A 21,244-nucleotide genomic window follows, 5' to 3' on the forward strand; every position below is an offset into this window, starting at 1 on the left:
CGGGGGAAAAATACTAAGAATGCCGGTAACCACGAGGACAGACGGAAAGCTAGTATAGCATAGTTATTCCCCATTGTTGAGAGTTGTTTATTCAAACGAACCTAGTTCTAAAATACTTAAGTCTGATTCCACGAGGTGGTTTGACATTATTCTTAAATTATTCGATTTCTTGCAATCGGCGCGAGCTTCAAAGAGCAGGAGGAGAAATTAGCAAACCTCGCGGTCACACCGGGACGCACCTACCTGGGCTGGTTATGTAACACGGGCGCGTTGTGTCACACACCACGTTAAAAGACAATGGCAATTGTGCAACTTAGTGCGCCAGGGGTTTGCGAGGACGTGACCAGATGGAAGTGGCGTTGACAAAGAAGAAGCTGGCAGCATATCCACACGAGCTCTGCTCGGCTGAAACTTTCCAGACATCGGAAATCTTTTGTTAACCTAAACGGCTTTGGTGGAGATCCTCCTCCCGCTGGCTGCCGGGTGCCATTAGACGCGGAAAGGAGGGGCCGCGTCGGTAATCCTACACCTGTCTGCAGCGCACACGCCCTTCCACGAGCTGAACTTACCAAACAAGTGCAGGGGAGGCATGAGCGCACCGGGGCTCTGGGCGCGCGCCCGGTGACGGGGGACAGAAGAGAACCCCCCGGCCGGCCCGGGCCGCATTGTCTCGTGATGGCGCGCGATGACAGCAGCCTCTTCTCCGGGTCCAGGGGCAAGGTGGTCCTGTATCACAATGAGTACAGCGCGTCCCGGCGCTGCAGCCTGCCGCAGGAGCTGCTGCACGCGGGGCTGGACGTCAGAGTGCGGCTGCAGCGCAACATGAAGAACCTGGAGCCCGTGTACCTGCGGCGCCAGAGGAAGCGGCCCTCCATCATCCCAGGTAGGGGCTCCGTGACCCCCCGCCCCTCCCAGGCATCAATACCCTGTCAACGGCGCTCCTCCCCAGCCACGACAAAGGCGGGCTTACTTCTTATTGTTGTTGGTGGAGTGCTAAAGTTGTTCCTGGGAAGTTTATCCCTCTTTGTTGTGGCACTCTTATTAGTCGTAGTCCTTAAAGCAAGAATTCAAAGGGAAACCCGGATTTGATTAATTTCTCACACCTGAGCCCGTTTTTGCTATTTTATACACTTCAATGGTGGCTAATGTGAATAGCACAGGAAGAAAACGTTTGCCACTGAGGTGTCGTCGCGCAACGTTTCTCTGTCGTAATTTACGCTCTGTGCGGTTTCCAGTGTTTGTTTTGATTGTCGGTCGCGCCGCGCTATCTGCTCCATAGCGTGCAGCCGGCTAGACGGCACGTTTTCCTCGGGTGAGGTGGGGGGTGACCTTACCTGCAGCGTACAGTAATTATCTGACTCCACTTCAGCCCGGGCGGGTGTAATTTGTGCGCTGGAGGACTTTAAAAGCTGACTGCGCGTGGGGGGAGGGGGCAATCGTTGCTTTCCACGTGAGGCGGTTGTTATTGCGTGGGAAGAAAATGAACATCGTTTTAAGCCCTGTGCGTGCTTTGCATTCCTGCTCTCAAATGGAGCCTGAAAATGTTAGTAGTAAGTAGTTTTATTTAACGCGCCTCTTGGCTCGGAATGAGCAGGCGGCACTTGTAGCTGTAGAGGAGCGACGATGTTGTGGGTTAATTCTGTTTATGCACAGTGCGATGTGTAACGCTGTAGTCCTGTTTACAACTAGTGCTCTTGGAATTCCAGTGCATGTTGGGACCGGTTTCTGAGTTTTCTTGTTTTCTGTAGCGGTAGTTGTTTTTCACCTGCAGAGTTTCCCGTTGTTGTTTTGCTTGTTAGCCGCGTAGCTGCTCTATTTTTATGAGGGTGACTGTCAGTCCTGCTTTTTGAGTCAACAGTGCTTTGCATGCTGGGACTTGCATGCTCCTACTTAAAATGGGAAACATGAACAAAGAAGTCCCAGCAAGCTTAGTGCTGTTGGTTGTTTAAAAAAAGTTTCGCTGAAGTTCGGTCCATGGTATGGTGCCAGCTGATAGCTATACCTCTCATTTGCAGTTGTAAGGCTTTCACTTATCCCTATATGGCGACATCGGAACATCTAAAACCCGCCTGCTATTTAGGAAGGAGCAGAGAACTCCTCTTTTCAAGAGACACCACCCCCTTTTCAAGAGACACCACCCCCATTTCAAGAGACACCACCCCCAACACAATATAACTTGCATGTTACTTGCTTCTCTATAAACAATCATACCCCTTGCCCCTGTGCATAGCTTGGGTTCATACCACACAAATACCATTACTTGCAGACGTGGTCAAGGACTCAACTCTGTGAAGGTTGGTCAAGTGCCCTTCTTACTTGCTCGAGGAAAGGGCGACTCCTCTCAGGAGCCACAGGCCACCCTGCGCCTAAAAGAACACATGAAACATGCAGTCACTAAAGAGGATCCCAGTTAGGTGGAAAAAGTTACACGGGCAAATCTTGTAATCCCCGTGTAAAATGCCACTCAGTAGTCTCGTTGGTTGGGATTAAAGATGAAGATTAATGAAGAATTAGGCAATGAAGGTACCAAACTCTCCCTGACAGAGCAGAGAAAAGTGCTGTTCCAGGGAATCTAAGAAGATGACCCAAAAGGGAGTCTAGCAGCATGAACAAAAATAGTAGCAGGTGGGTGATGAACGTATGAAAAATGAGAGAACAAATATATCACTTGTGAAAGCCTTATTAGATTTGATTTACATCATCACGTGCATCAAAGGAAAAGATTAAACTTGATCTTGGATTGTCAAACTCACACAGTAATCCCAGGTTAGACCATCATCTTGCTAGGGGCATTTTGTGAAGGTTAGCCTTACCGGCCAGCGAGGCATACAAAGAAAGAGACCTAGTTTGACATTTTTTGACCAGTTATGAATCAGCAGTCCTGCCACTGCTCTTCCCGCTCAGCGCTCAGAGTAAGTCGCAGAGCATACATCAGGGCGACTGAAGCTATAATGCCACGGTCTAAGCCTAGAGGATGCTGTCATGTGCAGAATACTGCAACATGTCTGGCTCCGCAATAAGTGTGCCCTCTTTTCCTACATGCTTGCTACTTCAGAAAAGCACTCAACTTGATGTAACACATACTTGCATCTGACATTTTCCAACGTTCATCATATGGTAAGTAGTGACCTGAAAATTATCTGGGCAATGATCCACAGTAGAGTCCTCCAACCAAAATGCCTGTAAGATGGTCCTTCTATGGATAATTGAATTGAACAGATGGCATTGGCTGTTTCTGCAAGGACATTATAGACACGTAGCTCACTCTTTAGATCCTGGTATTCAGGATCTGTAGTGGAGAATGCTTGTCTGCCTTCAGGAAAAATTAACTTTCTGTGGATTTGTACAACACTGGCACTGGTGCTCAGCTCTGGGTGTGGGACCATCTAGGGTCTAAAGCAGTACACCTCCTCTGGGCTCTTGGCGTGTTTCCTCCTTTAGGGCTCAACTGCTGTTCTTGTTTCTAGTGATATGCTCACTTAACAATGGAAACTGTGATAGTGATTGGCCATAAGTAATGTTGGTGTTTGTAATATAAAATAGAACTGCTTATTCTTTACACATCTCAGTCAAATGGTGCACACAAGGTGTGGCCATACACAGTGGTGTAACAAAACTTGAGGGGCCCCTTTGTAAAGGCCATGGGGCTCGCCATGCTCCAGATCCAGTGAGGAGCTCTAAGGCCAGGTGCACGCCAACTGTGCACAGTTCTGCAGGGGGGGGGGGGGCTCCTGGAGCTGTGGGGGTTAATATTGCACCACCGGCCATACACCTCTTGGCCCTGAAATCTGTGGGTCAACTAATAGCGACGGGCAGGGAAAGAGGACACTGAGGAACATGCACTCAGTATAACTAGCAGAATCTTTTAGACCAGTTGGAGCTGAATTTTGGGGGTCACAAAAGTCAGAGCAATAAATGAAGATGCCTTTAAATTCTGTGTTTATCTTGTCACATTTGCAGTGATTCAAAGGCAGAGGTCAAATGTCAGGCTACTTTATTCTCTAAACATAGGATTGGCGATTACCTTTCAGACTGCAAAGTGAGAGGAGTTTTTAAAGTGAATTATGTGACAATGTAGGTTGTTTTTTGCAATACACAACAAAATGTGGATATCTGTAAATCAACTATGCATCAAGCAATTAGGGAAGCAAAAATGAAGCACTTTACTTTTGTTGTAATTCTGAAGTGTGCTGGAACAGAGATTTTAATAGGATCAAAGTAAAGACACTTGGTGATGCACAAATGATAAATATTCACAGAAATCCTATTTTCACACATTTATCATTTGTGTTCTGTATAGTTTTATCTATGAAACTGTATGTCTGTTCAAATGGAAAATGTGCTGTCTGTAAATGACAATGTGCTACCACACGATGCTTTAGTTGCATTCAAAAGTCACCCAGCGTCATGTCCATTTACCCCTTCCATGCTCATGACGGAACGGTTCCGTCATGAGCGTCGGTTGGCCTGTGCTCATGACGGAACCGTTCCGCCATGAGCCCGTTGGCTCATTAGAACGCTCAGCACAGCGCGAAAATTCGCGCCGCGCTGAAGCGGTTATAGGAAGGCGAGTCACAGAAGTTTGTTGTTCTAAAAAGTGGGTTGTTGTTTGGAAACCACTGATTTACACCCTTTAGGTAAAAATCAGTGCAAAAACACCTTGATGTAAGCGACAGCTGTGGCAGATTTCTAGTGTATTTTTCGACCTATTTATGATGTCCGTGCTACTCAATGGGCAATAATGAGAGCAAGCAATTTTTGCACCAGTTTTTTCCATATTAGTACATTTTCCCCAATATCTTTCACGGGAATTTATCATCAGCTAGGAGTTTGTGATAACTGTATATAAACAGGAGCAATTCCAATGTACACTTTGCTCCACGTGGAAACCAGTGCTAAAATGGTGCAAATATAAATGGTAATTGCAGCCACTTTAGCACTCATCCACAGGTTTGAAAGAGCTTGTTAAAGTGCTTCTCGGTACCACAAGTTGACTTGTATAGGGAAGGAAAGCAGCTTCGCCCAGGCGGTGCATGAGGATGAAATGGTGCCCAAGCAGCAGTCAACTGTGAGTTCATGGTGGCACAGTAGAGCCTGCAGTATGCTGAATAAATAGTTCTAGACTGTCTAATGTGGACTAACTATATGCACGACCACTCAAACACCACCCTCCATAAAGCTGCAACAATAATACCTAGATTAGTTCTAAGCAAACTCGACTATTGCAACAATTAGGATACAGTTCTAAATCCAACACCCCATACAGCTGAAATATTAATCTCTTGACTAGTTCTAAACAAACTCGAGCATTGCAACAATTAGGATACATTTCCAAATCCACTCTGACTCACTGGACACATATTTAAACATTACCAAAACGTGCAATATCATAGATGTACCCTTATTTACCAATATAATCTCTCAACTCTGTCTAATTCCCACTCTCAACCTTTACTAGGCCAGCAAAAACCTACTAGTCACTCTAAAAATATTTCCTGTACCATGTAATTGTTATCTGCACTAAACTTACTGGTGCCCCTTATTTGGAGCTTGGTTTCTTTTGACCTTCAAGCAATCATCTCACTTCATGTTTTGATGACTTTATTGAAAGCTCACCTCCTCTTTCCAGAACTGATAATGGCTAAAGACATCTCAGATCATTCCCTGTCACCATTTAAACCCACCCCCCTCAATTTTCTTTATCCAGAAAAACAATTATAGGTGTACATAAGTGGAAAATGTTGTGTGTGTGGAATGGTCCTGTCATTGTCTTCAATTACCATCCAATCCGAGATGGAGCTATGCACAAATACTTCCTTTCTATGTACAGTGTTTTTGAAGAAACAATCGTGCCATGCAACTAACTACAAATAACTGAAAGCAAGATTGAAGACAACCTGAGCACTCCTTGCACTAGCCAAGTGAGGGTGTGATGGTTGAAAGGTGACAGCCATCTCTAGGTGGTAAATACTTAACAGTCCTATACTACTCTCTGTGCTATGGCGCCCAAACATGATAGTTCTGCGTTCAGAGGGACTGAGAGCCCGAATGTGATTCCTGTCAATATGCATAGCAAATTAGTCTCACATTTGGTAACACCGGAAAAGGTTGATAATAAGATCCTCAAAACGTAGGAGGAAACAATTGTTTAATTCATTTTGCTTTGTATTTATCGGGAACACAAAATGGACATTGGAGCACTTTGCTAGGATGCCACAATAAGAGAATTTGACAATTTGGTTCTTGGTAGACCATTACACAGTGCCTATCGGGGTTCATTGACAGATTATGGAGATGGCATTTAGAGAAAATAAAGGCATGCATAATCAAACTTAAATCACGAGAAGTAGTTGGGGAAGACTTTCAAATGGAGGGAGTAGCAATAACTATCACTGGCTCAAAGGGAAATAGTAATCTTGAGAATTGTAGCCATAGCTAGAGTGCATGGTTTTGAAGCGATGTGTGAAGTGTTAATAGGGTAGGATGTGAAAACGACTAAAAAACAAACCTGAATTTACTGGTTCTGACAACCCTTTTCCTCGAATGCATTTCCGCACAATTTTCACATTGAATATCATTTTTCAGGCGACAAACAAACCCTCTCTAATGTCCTCCTTGGCAAAAAATCATGCCTGACAGTTTTCGTTTCCCTGACTTTTCTTATGTCTTACGTTTGTCCTCGGGGTGGAGCTCGTTTTTCAGCAGGAGTTGTATCCTAAATCTCCTTTTCTCACCACCCTCACTAACACCCTGTTTTTCCTTCTGAAGTCTCCTTGTTTAAAATGCATTCTTCACCCCACCAAGGTCCTTATGACCCTCTCACCCACTATGTATGCCCTCCAGACCCCTACCACATTTCTCATCCTCGTTTCCCACTAATGTCTTATTTTTCGCTTTTCTTCAGCTCCTTCCTTTCTAAGTATGGTTGATACAAAGAAAAGGCTACCGTGATGAATTGATCAGTATTTTTCCACAAATACCATCGGAATTTCATTAAAAAAATGTATTAGTAATTTTGGTAATTATCCGAAGTAGAGGTTCACCAGCTTGCCTTTGTCAGGCTAGTGTTCTTCATTTCAGACACTCAGAGAGTGTTAAAGAGGCAGAGAAAACGAGGCATGGAGAATAGGAAGTGCTGGAACAGAGTGCGAGCAGTAGGAGTCGGAAGGAGTGAGGTTAGCAGAAATGCAGATGAGGGAAGATAGCATGAGGAAAAAGAATATTATAAATTTGTCCCAATATAAGTACGAGAGAAAGGCAGTCCTACATTTACACCTGTCCAAAATTGCTGTATTCTCAAGGAAACAAACATTTTGGCAGATATTACATATTTAGGGTCTTCCGTATTTTTTCACAATAAGAGAAAACAAGCATTTGCAATGCAATAGGTCTCACATTTATGAGAGTTTAGGCTATTGGCATTGTAGATGACTGCCTTCTATTTATGTTTTTAAAACGAAAACAAAAATAAAAGGCATTGTTCTTTGCTCCCCATCTGCTTGGAGTAAGAGCAGTAGACACCAAGTCATGTTGACTCGAGAAAGCACACAAGAAACTAGAGAGCTAGAGCGCTCTCCGCCTGGAATCCCACTGCCTTCCCCACCTTTACATCAAGTCATTCATTTTGTGTCAATAGCTCAAACTTGCGTGATAGCGAGCCCTATTGCATTGCAAATGCTTGTTTTTACTGTAATCATTTTGCATTGATCAAGAATGTCAGCATATCTATGTTAAAAGGAGACGGATGAACGGTGAATGTTTGAATGTATAATTCATTGTGGTAAGCTTGGTCTTTAGCGCACATAAACTCAAACATAGGTACTTGATGCTAGAGGCATGAAGGAAACAAAAGAGAAGTTCAAATACAAGAGACTCCAGATTTTCTTCTACCCTGACTAGTCTCCAAAAACTTTCAAAAAACAAAAAGTCGCTAAAGATCTTACCAATATTTACTGTGCAGGGGCTAAGGGCAGGTATTCACCAACCTGGGTCCTGCGAGTTAACGTAGATGAAAAAATCACACGTTCTGGAATCTGAAAAGGCAATGCGCCGCTTGAGTCGGGAGAGTAATGGGCCGAAAAGAAGCAAGAACAAATGTCAAATTCATAACGGAAGCCTGCAGAGGTTACGGCAATCTGCTGGGCCACAGGCACAAACAAGCCTGGGAGTGGTGCGTGCATGCGGGCGCAGTCTGCTCTTTTTGGAAGCACATACCCGTGCTTGTGGCGTGCCCCTGCTCGCTCCCGCAAGGTTGCTGTCGCCACAAGCACGAGTATGTGCTTCCAAAAAGATCAGAGCGACGGCTAATGGTCCTCCTAAGCAGCGCATGCACGCTGTGTAGGCGAGACCGAAAAAGAACATTGACTGATTTCACTGGGAAAGTTGTTCCAAGCTCATTTCAAACACAAAATGAATGACTTGATGTAAAGGTGGGGAAGGCAGTGGGGTTCCAGGCGGAGAGCGCTCTAGCTCTCTAGTTTCTTGTGTGCTTTCTCGAGTCAACATGACTTGGTGTCTACTGCTCTTACTCCAAGCAGATGGGGACAACCTACGCAGATACTGGAATAAAAAAGGAAATGCAAAAACACACATCAGCTGCACTTATTTATGCAGATTGTCCTCCTTGCAGGTGTGGACAATTATGCATAATGTAAAGAAATGCATGGTTTGCTTGTATTTCTATCCATGGTTGTGGGGATTTTGGCAAATACCTAGAAAGGCGAGGAAAAGCAATGCTCATCTTCCACGTAGCCGTGACTGGAGTAATGGAAACTGCTTGCAAAACTATTGAAACAGTACCATATTTGCAGTGCGCTCACTTTTCTGAAACCATGCTTACAATTTGTTAGGGGCCAAGGATAAAGTTGAATCTCTTTTTTGCGATCTTTATGCCTGTACAAGTAATCCCTGCCAACTGTATTTTAAGATTATGAAAAGGGGTAGAGGGACTGTAACCAAAGATGATAAAAAGGTTCCTCAGTTACAGACCACTTTATTAATAGTTTATGTGGACAAGTCATAAGAAACAGCCTGTTGAGTAATCAGAAGTGGTTTTAATGGCTTACGTGGTTTCCTTTTATGAATGTTGATCATGATTGACAGCACAGCTATGGGGATCACTTGGGCTGGTGCTTCCAAGTTGGCCTATACTTTTCCTCACTTCACACATACCATGATATGAATACACTGTTTGTTAGAGACCGAAAAGTGTAGTATAACCTTTTTAATCACCGCTCTCTTGAATCAGTCCCAAAAGATTGTTTTGGCTGAACATTAAGTTTACCAAACGCCATATGATATAATTGGTATAGATGTCGTTTTGTATATGTGGTCATAAGTTCCGGTGCAGTTTCTTTTGTCTGTTTCTGATAATTCACATGCTGTGTTGTACACCTCGTTGTCTAGAACTGGGTTGTTGAAGTTCACAGTGGCCTGCCCTGCATAGTTCAATGCAAAAACAACAGTTGATGGACAGAGTGCAGAACAATGTCATACATTCACCCCAGTACAGAGATCAGGGACTAAATCCATCGTTTTTTTTGCTCCCCATGACATTTCAGTTTTGACCCAGCCATATGCAAATCAGTCCTGACCCTACGCCCAATGGGAACAGTCCAGCCCGAAGTGCCAGGTCAGGTCCTCCCTGGACTGTAAACAAGCATCCTAGGACCGGTTTCCCATGAGGCACAGGGTCAGACTGATTTGCATATGGCCAAGTCTGAACTGGGGTGGCGGAGTGAGCTAAAGAATGATGATGGATTAAACCCAGATCAGTTGACTGGGGGTGAGTGGTTGCAATATTCAACACTCCGTCCATCATCCCCTTTGGGTTTTGCTTTGTTCTTCCCTAAGTTGGCAGGGTATGCCCACACGTGGGTGCCTTGTTCACTTTACCACTTCGATTCAAGCTAGCCTGAATGATGACGGCTGATCAGCCAGAAACCGGTCCCAGAATGCTTGTTTCCGGTCCAGGGTAGATATGGCTTAGCAGTTCGGGCTGGACTGTTCCCATGAGGCACAGGGTCAGACTGATTTGCATATGGCCATGTCTGAACTGGGGTGGTGGAGTGAGCTAAAGAATGATGATGGATTAAACCCAGATCAGTTGACTGGGGGCGAGTGCTTTCAATTTTCAACACTTCGTCCATCATCCCCTTTGGTTTTGCTCTGCATAGTTCAATGGCAGTTCAACCTGAACCCTGAGATGCACCAAAATGTTGTATTTTGTGATTAGTTGAATTGATAGATTAGTTATATAATGAATTTACACAGTAACCTAAGACATAGCCAGCAAAAGATGGCTACAGCACAGATAGTGTGGTAAAGCTACCACTACCAATGAAGACTTAATACACTAGCTCTCTCAGTCCTCCCCTCTCACAGGCACTAACCCCCCACCCACCACTGCCAACACCAACAGGGAACTCAACTTATGAAAAGCATTCTCCCCGACTTCGTATAGGTTGCTATTCATGCTTTAATACATAAGAAATACAATGAATGGTAATTAAGAACTATAAATTCTTACAAAGGTCTATATTTTACTCTGCAAAAAATCCGACCTAAAGGGGTGAATGTGGAGTTTCATAAAGTCAGTCTCTACTGTGATTTTGTCTTTAACCCATGGGATATAATTTCGGATGAACTATGTACATCGTATTCTTACTAGTATTTCTCTTTTGTTTTTTCTGTTTCTGCCTAGCTTAAAGGAAGCTGAAAAACGTGTGCATTTTTAGTAACTTATCGCAAAAACTTGATTTAAGGGAGTTGAATAGCTACAGATGCAAATTAAATTAAATATTTGGACGCATTCTTTTGCCAGATGTTGAAAAGTACTTCAAAGTCTATTTATGTTCATGGTTTATAACAGCTAATATGTCCTTAGTCTACACATGCATATCACTAAAATAGCTGGTTAAGGACAGGCCCAGAAATGCATGTCCAAAATTTGAAAGTAGGAGTGCTACTAACCCTGAAACTAAGCAGTAAAGGCCTCTTTCCATATCACTATTAAAGAAGTTATGAGACGCAACCATCTAACCACATGTCCTTAAGCACAAGGCTTAGGCCAGATTTTAACTTGAATGCCAAATACATAAGAGTGCATTGTGGTTTTGGCTTGAGGCGTTAAATGCATCTTTATGAACAAAGCAATGTCCCGATGGCCTTGTACCATGCTATAATACCCCTCTCTTACTTAAGGAACCCACATCACAAGGATGGGTTCAGCTATTGCGGCAGCTTCAACCATTCCTTCATGAGCAAGATCGAATGGGGAGGGACGTAACACACAGGCAGCAGATCTTTGTGGAAACTCGGTCTTCTATGATTGTCCGTAATGTTCGAGACCCGTCAGATTACCCGTGTTCCTTTTGTGGTTATCAAAGAAGACCAAACGCCTATTCTTTAACAAGATTCACTTTAAAGCCCTGATTAGACTTGATTTATCATTATTTTTTAACACTTGGAGAACCTATAATGTGCTGTAAATACAGGTCTCTATTGGACCAGGTTGTTTCTTGGTAATTGTAGCATGATTTATTAAAATTTGAACATCCACCTCCATAAAAATTGTCAACACTGTTTTTTAATGTGATTATAAGTCCCCTACTCCGTATTTAATTTGTGCTTGTGGTTGTCGGTGTTCACCAATACACTTTTTTTTGAGAACCTGGGCTTCTTTTTCATTATCAAACTTTGATCCAGATCAATGGAGAGAAAAGCAACAAAGGGAGCAAGAATGAGGGATGCAAAGACAGGAAAGCAGTGACTCAGTAAAGAAAGTATGAAAAAGAACCCTCAAGAATCATATAAAGAAACAGTGAGTGTTGAGTGGCTGGAGAAGAAGTCATGATGTGAAATAAAGATTAGACAATCTTTGGATTCACAACCCAAGCATTTGACAGCCCTGGAAGCAGAACCTAGGCAAAGTTTGGGCCCCTTCACGTTTTTGTAATATGTTATTTACTGCTATTGCTGCAGATAATAGCACAGCACCTGCTTCGCTTTCAGATGTATTGAGATAGCCCACAGATTCCATTTGTACCAAAGACCAAGAGGGCCAGAATAGGATACCTGTGGACCTTCGTCCTATCGGCGTTGTGGAATGCTTCCTGTGCATCAGTGGTAACAAGGCTAAAAGAATAATGACTGGGACAGGCACAAACAATAGCCTAACCTTTTTGGGCTAATTTCTAAAACTGTGTATGACCCTGAAATTCGTATGAAAAGTAAAGAATTGGAGAAACTGGTTTGTCACAGCCTCCTCCTGCACACACCACATCTTGACATTTTTGCAAATTATAAACGTCAAACTCCTGATGCACCTCAGATACCCGGGTGCACTCCTTCCTCCCACCTTTTGTAAGGTGCTCAAGTTTAATGTATTTAACCCAGCTTCTCTGGATCTCTGAACTGCCACTGGGAGCATCCCTTGTTAGGACAAACCTGACTGACCCTTAATCTTTGTGGGGAGAACCCCATACCCTTCCATTTTCTGCATGTGACTCTCAAGTCAGTATACATATAAATAGTAAACAAGTATTGTCATTAAAAAATGTTTATACTTGAATAATTTATTTTATTTAATGTGTTTTGTAAAGCACCAACATGACCATCATGGTATCAGAGTGCTGTACAGAGAGAGGGCTGCTGAAGGTTGCAGTGCAGTAAAAACACAGTAGTATACGCTGTACATAGAATTTGACAAGCAAGGTATAACACAGTAGGATACAGTATCAAATGGGGGAAGATAAAAGCTTTGAAATAGTTCTTCTATGCAATATGTATTTCTAAAAGAATGGCTTTAATTTCCTGCTTAAAAAGCTTGAGTGAAGTAATTGCTCTCGATGACGGTAGGGAGTTCAAAATTTTGTGGGCAGATCCGGCGAAAGTGCGACCATGGGTTCCATTTTTTTATTCTGGGAGGTTCAAGTAGGAAGGATTTAGCACTTCTACAACCCCCTCTGCCTCCTGACAGCTTGATCCTATTTACTTTGTACTTAGGGCCAGAATTGTGAAGGGCTTTGATTGTTATGCATGCCACCTTCAGTTGGATTCTCTCTTCAACTGGGAGCTGGCTGAGAGCTTTGAGTGATGGAGAGATGCCATAGTAGTGTCTTGTGCCTGTTAAAAGTCTTGCTGTTGCACTTAATGTCGCTTTCATTGGGACTAGGTTGGCTTTGGGTAGACTTGTGAGTGTGGCATTCCCATAGTCCAGTCTTGAGAGCACTAGAGATTGAACTGCTGTTTTTAGGCCTCCCGGCAGTTTAAATGGTTTTAGTTTTTCTAAAAGGTGCAGATGTAGGTTACTGCTTCTGGTGGCAAATGCTATATGTTTACTAACATATAGGGTGGTGAGCTCCGCTCCACCCACAGAGTTTTGTCAACTCTGCGTTCCGCTGGGCACTTGGGTTCGACAAAAAACTCAGATTCCACTGTGTGGTGAATTTTGCCCCCGTCTCCCACCCCTTTCAGTAAGTAATACCATGTGCTGCAGTGTTCGTGTTCTTTAGTTGACGGGGTCCAAGCAGGGCACGCCCTTTGTTACTGCACTGCTGTGCATACACTGGGGTCGAGAAGGCGCTCTGACCCCATGAGCTCTCATTATGGACTTGAGTCGATAATAGATAGAAGGGGGGTGGAGGACAGAACGGATCCGTGGGGGTGCCAAATCCATGGGATTGATTACGTGTCATGTCCTTGCGCTGCCCGTAGCTGGCCTGCTGTGTGGGATAACTTTCTCGAGTTTCCTAGTCCGACCTGATTGGCCAGCCAGATCTCAGTCCCCCACTCCCTGGCCATGCTCACTGGCCCGATGACACACCAGCCTCAGAACTCAGGACCGCTCAGGAGGAGACGCTGGGAAGAGGTGGGCCCTGCTAAGGTGGGGGCAGGGCGGGCTGAGGACATGTAGGACAGAGACACTTTTAGGATGCAGGTGGTTGGAGTGGGGTACTGGTTGCAGAGCTGAATAGGGTTTCAGAGGGAGGTAGGGTTCAGGATTGCTGGAGCAGGTAGCTGTCATCTAGAAAAAGGAAAAGGCAGCAGGCGGTGTGAGCTCTCAATCCATTGAGGTCAACTCACCAGAGGCAGTCAGGACACACGAGGATGAAGGACGGAGGGTCAGCTGTGTTGGGAGGTCAGGACACACAGGTCTGGGGGGCACTGTAGACAGCTTTTCCTTGGATAGCCTTGATTCCCATTGCTTCCCTCTTCCTGCAGCTTGTACCCTAGCACAATGAAAGGGAACTACTTCACTTTTTGCCCCAGACTACTAGAGGGTCGTAACATGAGTAGCGTGAAACAGCAGCACAGTGATGTATTACGGCGGAGCAGAACTCCACAGACTTTTTATGCAGCTCCACGGAATTCCGCATAATGCAACTCCGCAAACTCTGCCCACCCTTAATGTTTACTAAAAATTGTAAATATAATTTTTTTTTAATTAAGCCGAGTTCCATTTTGTTAATTTTGCAGTCAATGAATTGACAGTTTGTCTCTGTTTGAAGGCACATTTCAATTTTGCTTATAAGCTTCCATGGGTAAGTCACTTTAGGAAAACTGTACTGATTTTTGCCCTTTTGATTCCTATTTAACACAATTGCACAACCCATGCTAAGAGTTCAGAATCCTTGTTTATACAGTAATATTTATAACACAATCTTGAGCTTGAGATTCCAACCATTTGAAAGTTTTGTAGTTTAATAACGATGCATTTTTTCAAAGTTTCCCTGCTGCCAAGGGACCAGTACGAAATTCAGATAACCTGTACTTTCTATGTTTCTTTTAGCTTTAACTAGGAGAAAGAGTACAGAGCACGATTTACTGCTTCATACCTAATTTTGGTAAGGATACGTACAACATGCACTAACATGTTTTGGACGTACGATAGATAACAGCTAGACAACCCAGCACCATCATCTTCTGTTAAAGAGAAGTGTGTTATCGTGGTGAGGAATTTCTCTTTTCTCTAGGATTTACCAGTCAATGGTCTAACATTTTCTGGGGAAAAAGCCAGTATAATAACAAAAATTAAGAACCAGAAATAACTAGCGCTTTTATGTGTAGCTTTCTCCTCATAGCACTGTCCACCATCTGGTTGTTTAAAGCTAACCTTCAACAGAGACATTTAGCCAAGTTTCATAAAAGGATCAATTTAAGCCGTATGTGTCCTGATGACTGGTGGTAATAAAGGTCATCCTACAACATATCAAAACCTAATGGAGCCTATATTGTAGTGTCCGCTTTCTCCTTTTAAAATATTCATTGATGAATCCTGCTCTGGAGAAATGATGGGAGACTCCCATATTGCCGTGTTTATCAACCCCATCTGCATGTTGGCACTGCCTCACATCTTGGTTTTTATGTGTGCCCATGCTCTTCTGAAGCATGGGATTTTATTCTCTCTATTACTGCTGATTTTTTTTTTCTTATCTCAACTGCTAGTTTAATCATTAACCTTTATTCAATCAACCATAAATTGACAGAACATTAGAGTGGGTGTGCAACACGCGTTCTGATCTGAAGATCACGTTCCTCTAATACTCTGAAGTGACCAAAGGGTGAGACAAAGACAGATGACAAAGATGTTCTACCAAAAACCGAAACATGTTGAATAAAAAATGTTTGCTTCGTCCATGACGGTTCTGTTTTAGGGTACTGCAGCCAAATTAATCTAGCATTATGCAGGTGTATAGCTATCAATAGGGCAACAAGTACAGTGACACCAGTGCTAGGGTTTGAGTAGTCCACTGGACCCTAATAATGACTCTATTTTAGCTATGGTGGTCCATTCCCTTGCTTGCATGAGTGCATTGGCACCCTTGCTACACCACTGCCTTAAGTTTCACTCCATGTTTGCCAGCACACCTAACCTTAGTAACAATGGACGGTCATTCATTGACAGCCAACCTCGTGGGCCTCATCACAAGTCATACAAAACAAAATGAACACATGCTTGCATCTGTTAGCTTTGCCCCACCTGATTGTTAGTGGTAATATTTTTCCACACCGAGATTTACAGAGTGTGGAAGAACCTAACATGATTTTTCTGAACAGAAAAATCACTTGAGGCTTTGGCTGCAGCAGCGGAAAAGTTTCATTCCGTTTTTCTCCCCAACGGGAACCATACAATACATCCTTCTTCTAAAAAAACCAAACACAAAAATCTTCCCACCTTCCTCACCCTATGTGCCGACCTCGCAAGTATTTAGCACCTGCTCAGAGATGATCGAATCGAGGATTCTGTGTGGTTATATGGCTGGAAAAATTGGCCCCACACTAATTCCACATTTCTGGCTTTATAATCACAATTGCATGGTATAGGAGCAATCTTACTGCATGGAAAATGTAAAATCGCTCAGAAGTTTACCATGTGGTAAAATTGACCCAGTGCGATGCAGCTTGTAGTTAGGGCCATAGCTTCCTGCGAACTGGTATAAGCAACATGTGGGTGTTTCAGAGTTTATTAAAGAACCCTTTTGAAGCAGCAGCAGTTTTGTAACCATATGCGATATAACCTAACTTGTGAGAGTGATGGGCACATACACCCCATCCTGGTCCTAAATAATAGATGTTTAATACTACCCAACTTTTAGGTTTTGAACCTGTGAACATGAGGTCAAACGCAGATCCCTGCTCAATGAGCCACCAACCTCCGGAAAGCCCCAAAAGTCGATTTTCCTCCAACCTAAGCCGTAAGATTGTGAACTCTTTGTTAAAATGGCTCTCTGATGTTGGAGCAAATCCGTACGAAAAATGGGCTGGTGTTTTTAAAGCTAACTACACAACTATAATCAGCAGTTACATAGTGCTCAGACCCTTCTCTGTGAGTGTTTATTTTTTTTACTACAGAGTTTGCATGTTTCTTGTGTTCCATTATTCTGCACAATGTACTGAAACCTGCATTATTTCAGAAATGTACAGGTTGGTTCCAAAGTCGTTCTAAGGTACCAGCGGAAACTAAAAAACAATCCAGGAAGGCACTTGGAAATCAGTGTTTATTCAGTGGCTGCACTGGCTTCCTGGAGGAAGTAAATGCGAAAGCGTAGAATCTCCGGCACACTAAAGGGAGTCTCAATTCCTTCATCTTTAGGACTGGTGGGAATCAGGAAACCACTTGGCACCTTCTTGTGACTGTACCGCTCTACTTGAAGCACTTTCAGACAGGCCCTCCGTCAGCTGCCTCACACAACTCGTGTGATCTGCACACAAAGTGGCGTCCTGGTGGTGATGTTAATATCCCGAGTTCACCCTTTTGTTTATTGTGTCATGCATCACATAAACCAGCCCCTTCTTTAAAGAACACTGCATCACTGCCTTTTACTTACCTTATTTATACTTACCATGCATGGTAAAGGCATGCCCTGTGAAGTAATCAGACCTTTCACTAATGTTTTGCATTTTTCTTCAGCCACCAAACACACGTCAATGTTTGCAACTAAATTCTGCTGTTGCCTTCTATTTAAACATCCGGTGGCAGAGTGGGCTAATGCATCCACTACAGGAATCTGTGTTTGACCTCAAGGTCACAAGTTCAAGTCTCAGTGGATCCACTCACTCTTTCACCACCACGAGGTCGATAAAATGCGTACCATTAAGCTGGTTGACAATAAATATCTGGCATTTCAGCACCAAGGTGCTCTTGTACGTGAACATGCGCTTTACAAGGATAGGGTCTGTTTAAAAACATACACGGAGGGCTTTTTCCTTCCTTCTTTGTGCTGAAATATACTCGTTTCAATATCTTTAATGATCCAAGTTCAAGAGTGTTGAAAGATACGTACAAGATTGGGAGGTAAGTAGTTTAGGATAAATAAAGACTGGCCTCTGAGGTAGACCGAATTCCTGACTGGCAAAGCGTCTGAAAGGGCAATACCCTCTGCGGAGTCAGGTGCATGCCAGACACACACCTCACGGTAGTCTAGTTCTGGTGGGGCAGAGTCAGTCACATCAGAGGCACATATTTGGCAGGGCTGTGAGGATGGAGCCGAGTTAGTCACATGCTGCTAGAGTTGGGGCAATGTTAATCCCATTCCAGGCGAGCCTCCAGAAACTGAGTAGAGCTGGGGTTGTGTCACTCGCATGTTAGGCATACCCTTGAAAGCTAGTGTGGCTGAGACCGAAGTCATCACACTCTAGACACAACTCTCCAAGTCTGTTTAGGTTGAGGAAGACTCCTCACATATCAGACACACCTTTAACAGGCAGGTGCGTGTGGGGAAGAGTCAGGCATGCAGTACTTGCATCTCTTGTACAGAAAACAGGAGTGGACCCTTTAAACCGTGTTGGGATTAGGGTAGGAAGTGTGAGAATAACATATGGGATCCCAACTGGTATAATTCAAAGACAATTAGGCAAGATATGTTTACAACATTATCATAAGGAGATAAGGAGACTTTTTGTTTTCAAGTATGTGCTCAAGGCATCATATTTAATACAGAGGTATCAAGAAAGGAAAAAACACAATGCTAAGCAGTTATTAAAGCACTGCAATATATAACTTAGATAAATATTAGTAACCCAAATTGTACTTGGTGCTCAGTGTAAGTGAGTGAAGAACACGGTAGCGGCACAAGTGACAATAATCAGCGAGGACGGCGCGTAGTGACTGGTGGGGAATATATACAGTGAGAAGACACAGGGTGGTTCAACAATTGTATTCGGGACTCATTTTAGACATGATTTGCTGTTGATGTTCAAGAACCACTTTGTCTGTAGCGCCTATGTTCGCGCTGAACGGTCAACGGCGTTTCGATCCTCTTTTAAGTTGGGACCATCTTCAGGACCTGGGTTGGCTGCAGTGCTAGGGCTGGGGGCAGTCAATACAACCTAGAACCCTGTTATGCGGTGGTGCGCATAGGTAGCAAACATAGGAACGGGACCATGCTGGTAAAAGTCGAGGCAGGATCAGCCATGCGTGACTCACAACACTAGGGAGACTACTAGACTGTCGCAGCATCAGCCCCACGCCAGCTGCACTTTATTTGAGTGGGGCAATGCCGTTCAAACATAAGGACTCGAATGGTAGGCAAAGGTCAGTGTCTGGAAGGTCTGTGGCAGGCTGGTGGGGCTGAACAGAGTCTGTCAGAAGTCAGGGGCACTGTGCGATACAGAAAGGCAAGTGATGGTGCCACACAACCACCTGATGCAGGTGCACGTGTGCTCGCTTCTTGCACCCTGCACATCCACCCTGCACACCCCTAACCCTTTACACTATGCGCTTACTTTTACCTTGTTGATGGTGTCAGTCACATTTGCAATAGGGAAAAGGTGTTTGCCAAGTTCCACTATTACGCGGTACAGTTAGGACAGGGACTGTAAGGATATAAAGCTCCATAACACACAGAGGGCAGGGAGCAGGAGTGTAAGCTTCTTCACACACACACACACACACACACACACACACACACACCAAATAAATACGTACAGACACAGGGCAGATTTTTGCACGTATGCGACGTAAGCATCAGTTACTTTTACCCATGGCAATCTCTTATGTATGTGTTTTGTGTTTTTTAAAAAGGTTTTTCCAACTCGTGTGCTACAAAGAGTTGGTTATTCAATTTGTGTGTCCAAAGAAAACAGGTGTCCGAAGTGCAGCTACATGTTACAGCACACATAGAGAAGGCTACATGCCTACATTAACATGGCTAGTATAAATACAGCAAAAGCAGTAACAAATGTAGTAAATTGTAGATCAGGGCACTTGTGAGAGGCCTGTTGTATGACAGAGAGGCCAAAAAACATGAGGTGTACAACAGTTATATTAAAGACAATAGGAAACAATATATTATTAAATAAGACTGCATTCTCTCAAGAGGGCAGAATGGAATGTCACACAAATTGGGAATCTGGGGGATACATCCGGGGCCACACGGGACCTGTGAGAATAGCAACATAGCCCCGTCAGTTGCCCACCACGTGGTATAGTGTATTGCGGTGGGGGTGAGGAGATAGTGGTGGTGTGGAGCACAAGGGTTCACAAGAGGAATGTTAGGCAGCGGGTACACCTTCGTGCAATTTTTCCATATGCGCATCCCACGTTTCAGAACTGGGGTATAAACCTCTTCTGTATGTGTATCAAGTTGGCAAGCATCTTTTCAGTATCTACCTCAATTTACTAGTTCTGTTTTACATTGGCAGGTGAACTTTCCACACAGACCTTTGAACATATTTTGCAAGAAATAAGGTGCAGCGTTTACTGTATTACACCACGGTGCGCTCATAACAGTGTTAGCCTATGTTAACTGGATCATTCAATACAGATTTCTCTGCTGTATCTAACGTTTCTTGCACTATGAATACCTATATAAACTATAAAGCTTTAACACCACATGTTGCTTGCTTCTCTAAAAACATTTCCCACATGTTCCCCTCTGTATATGTTGCCTCCTCTACCATTAATTCCTTTGTATGCAAATTTTAGTTTACTCATTAAAAGTCTATCTTTAATGGTTTTGTCTATGCTTGTTGTCTGTTTGCGGAGTAAAGACGTAGGTAAATATAACAAACAACTTATTTATTTAATTTGCATTTGTAAGTCTCAGCGATTGAGCAACACAAGTGGTTGACTGTTCATTGCCTTTGCCCTTGTTTTTTCCTGCATGAAGTGGCCTGGAAGGGAGCCGGAATTAATACAGACAGAGGTGGAACTGCCTGGGGCCTGTTCAGATAAAAGTGCTAAGTATTATCACTCAGATGTGTAGGTTGGTTCAGTTGATCCCTATAATGACATTTTATACTGTATATCTTGCTCTTCCGGAGTTCGACCGAGTTCACATGGTGTGATGCAAGTGAGATGGCTTCCGTGACTTCCTGGTCAGCGTTTCATTTTTATACATCTTCTAGGTTGCAGTTTCCTATTATGGAATGCTTCAAAATAAAGATGTTCATATATGAACAGAACATATCAATGTGTTTTTGCATGTATATGTGTAAGAAATTGTTTTTGATTGAGGTTCACCCTGACAAGGATTGTGGTTGTAGCTTGAGAAGGATTTTCACCCCTTCTGAAGCAACAACCACAATCCTTGTCAGGGTGAAACAAAGAACTTACTAAATGAATCTGTACTTAACCCTCTGGTAGCTTGACACAAAAAAGTCAGGCTTAACTTAGAGGCAATGTGTAAGGTATTTTAAAGTGAAAACACAACAAGAGAGCCCACACCAATTTAGAAAAACGGAGTAAAATGTAATTAATGAAATGAGACAAAAACAACAAAAATCCAATTGGGATAACCGA

At 43.4% G+C, this 21,244-nt stretch overlaps 1 protein-coding gene across 1 annotated transcript in view; it reads left to right on the forward strand.

Moving 5' to 3' along the window:
* Nucleotides 1-559: 559 nt before the first annotated feature.
* Nucleotides 560-21,244, forward strand: part of FRY (FRY microtubule binding protein) — a 778,582-nt gene continuing 757,897 nt past the window's right edge. Inside the window, exon 1 of the mRNA XM_078657150.1 lies at nucleotides 560-883. Coding sequence (XP_078513276.1) covers nucleotides 676-883 — 208 coding nt within the window. The 5' untranslated portion in view covers nucleotides 560-675. The remainder of the gene's footprint in view (nucleotides 884-21,244) is intronic.

This window comes from Lissotriton helveticus, chromosome 8 (assembly GCF_964261635.1).
Source record: "Lissotriton helveticus chromosome 8, aLisHel1.1, whole genome shotgun sequence".
In the NCBI taxonomy this organism is placed as follows: domain Eukaryota; kingdom Metazoa; phylum Chordata; class Amphibia; order Caudata; family Salamandridae; genus Lissotriton; species Lissotriton helveticus.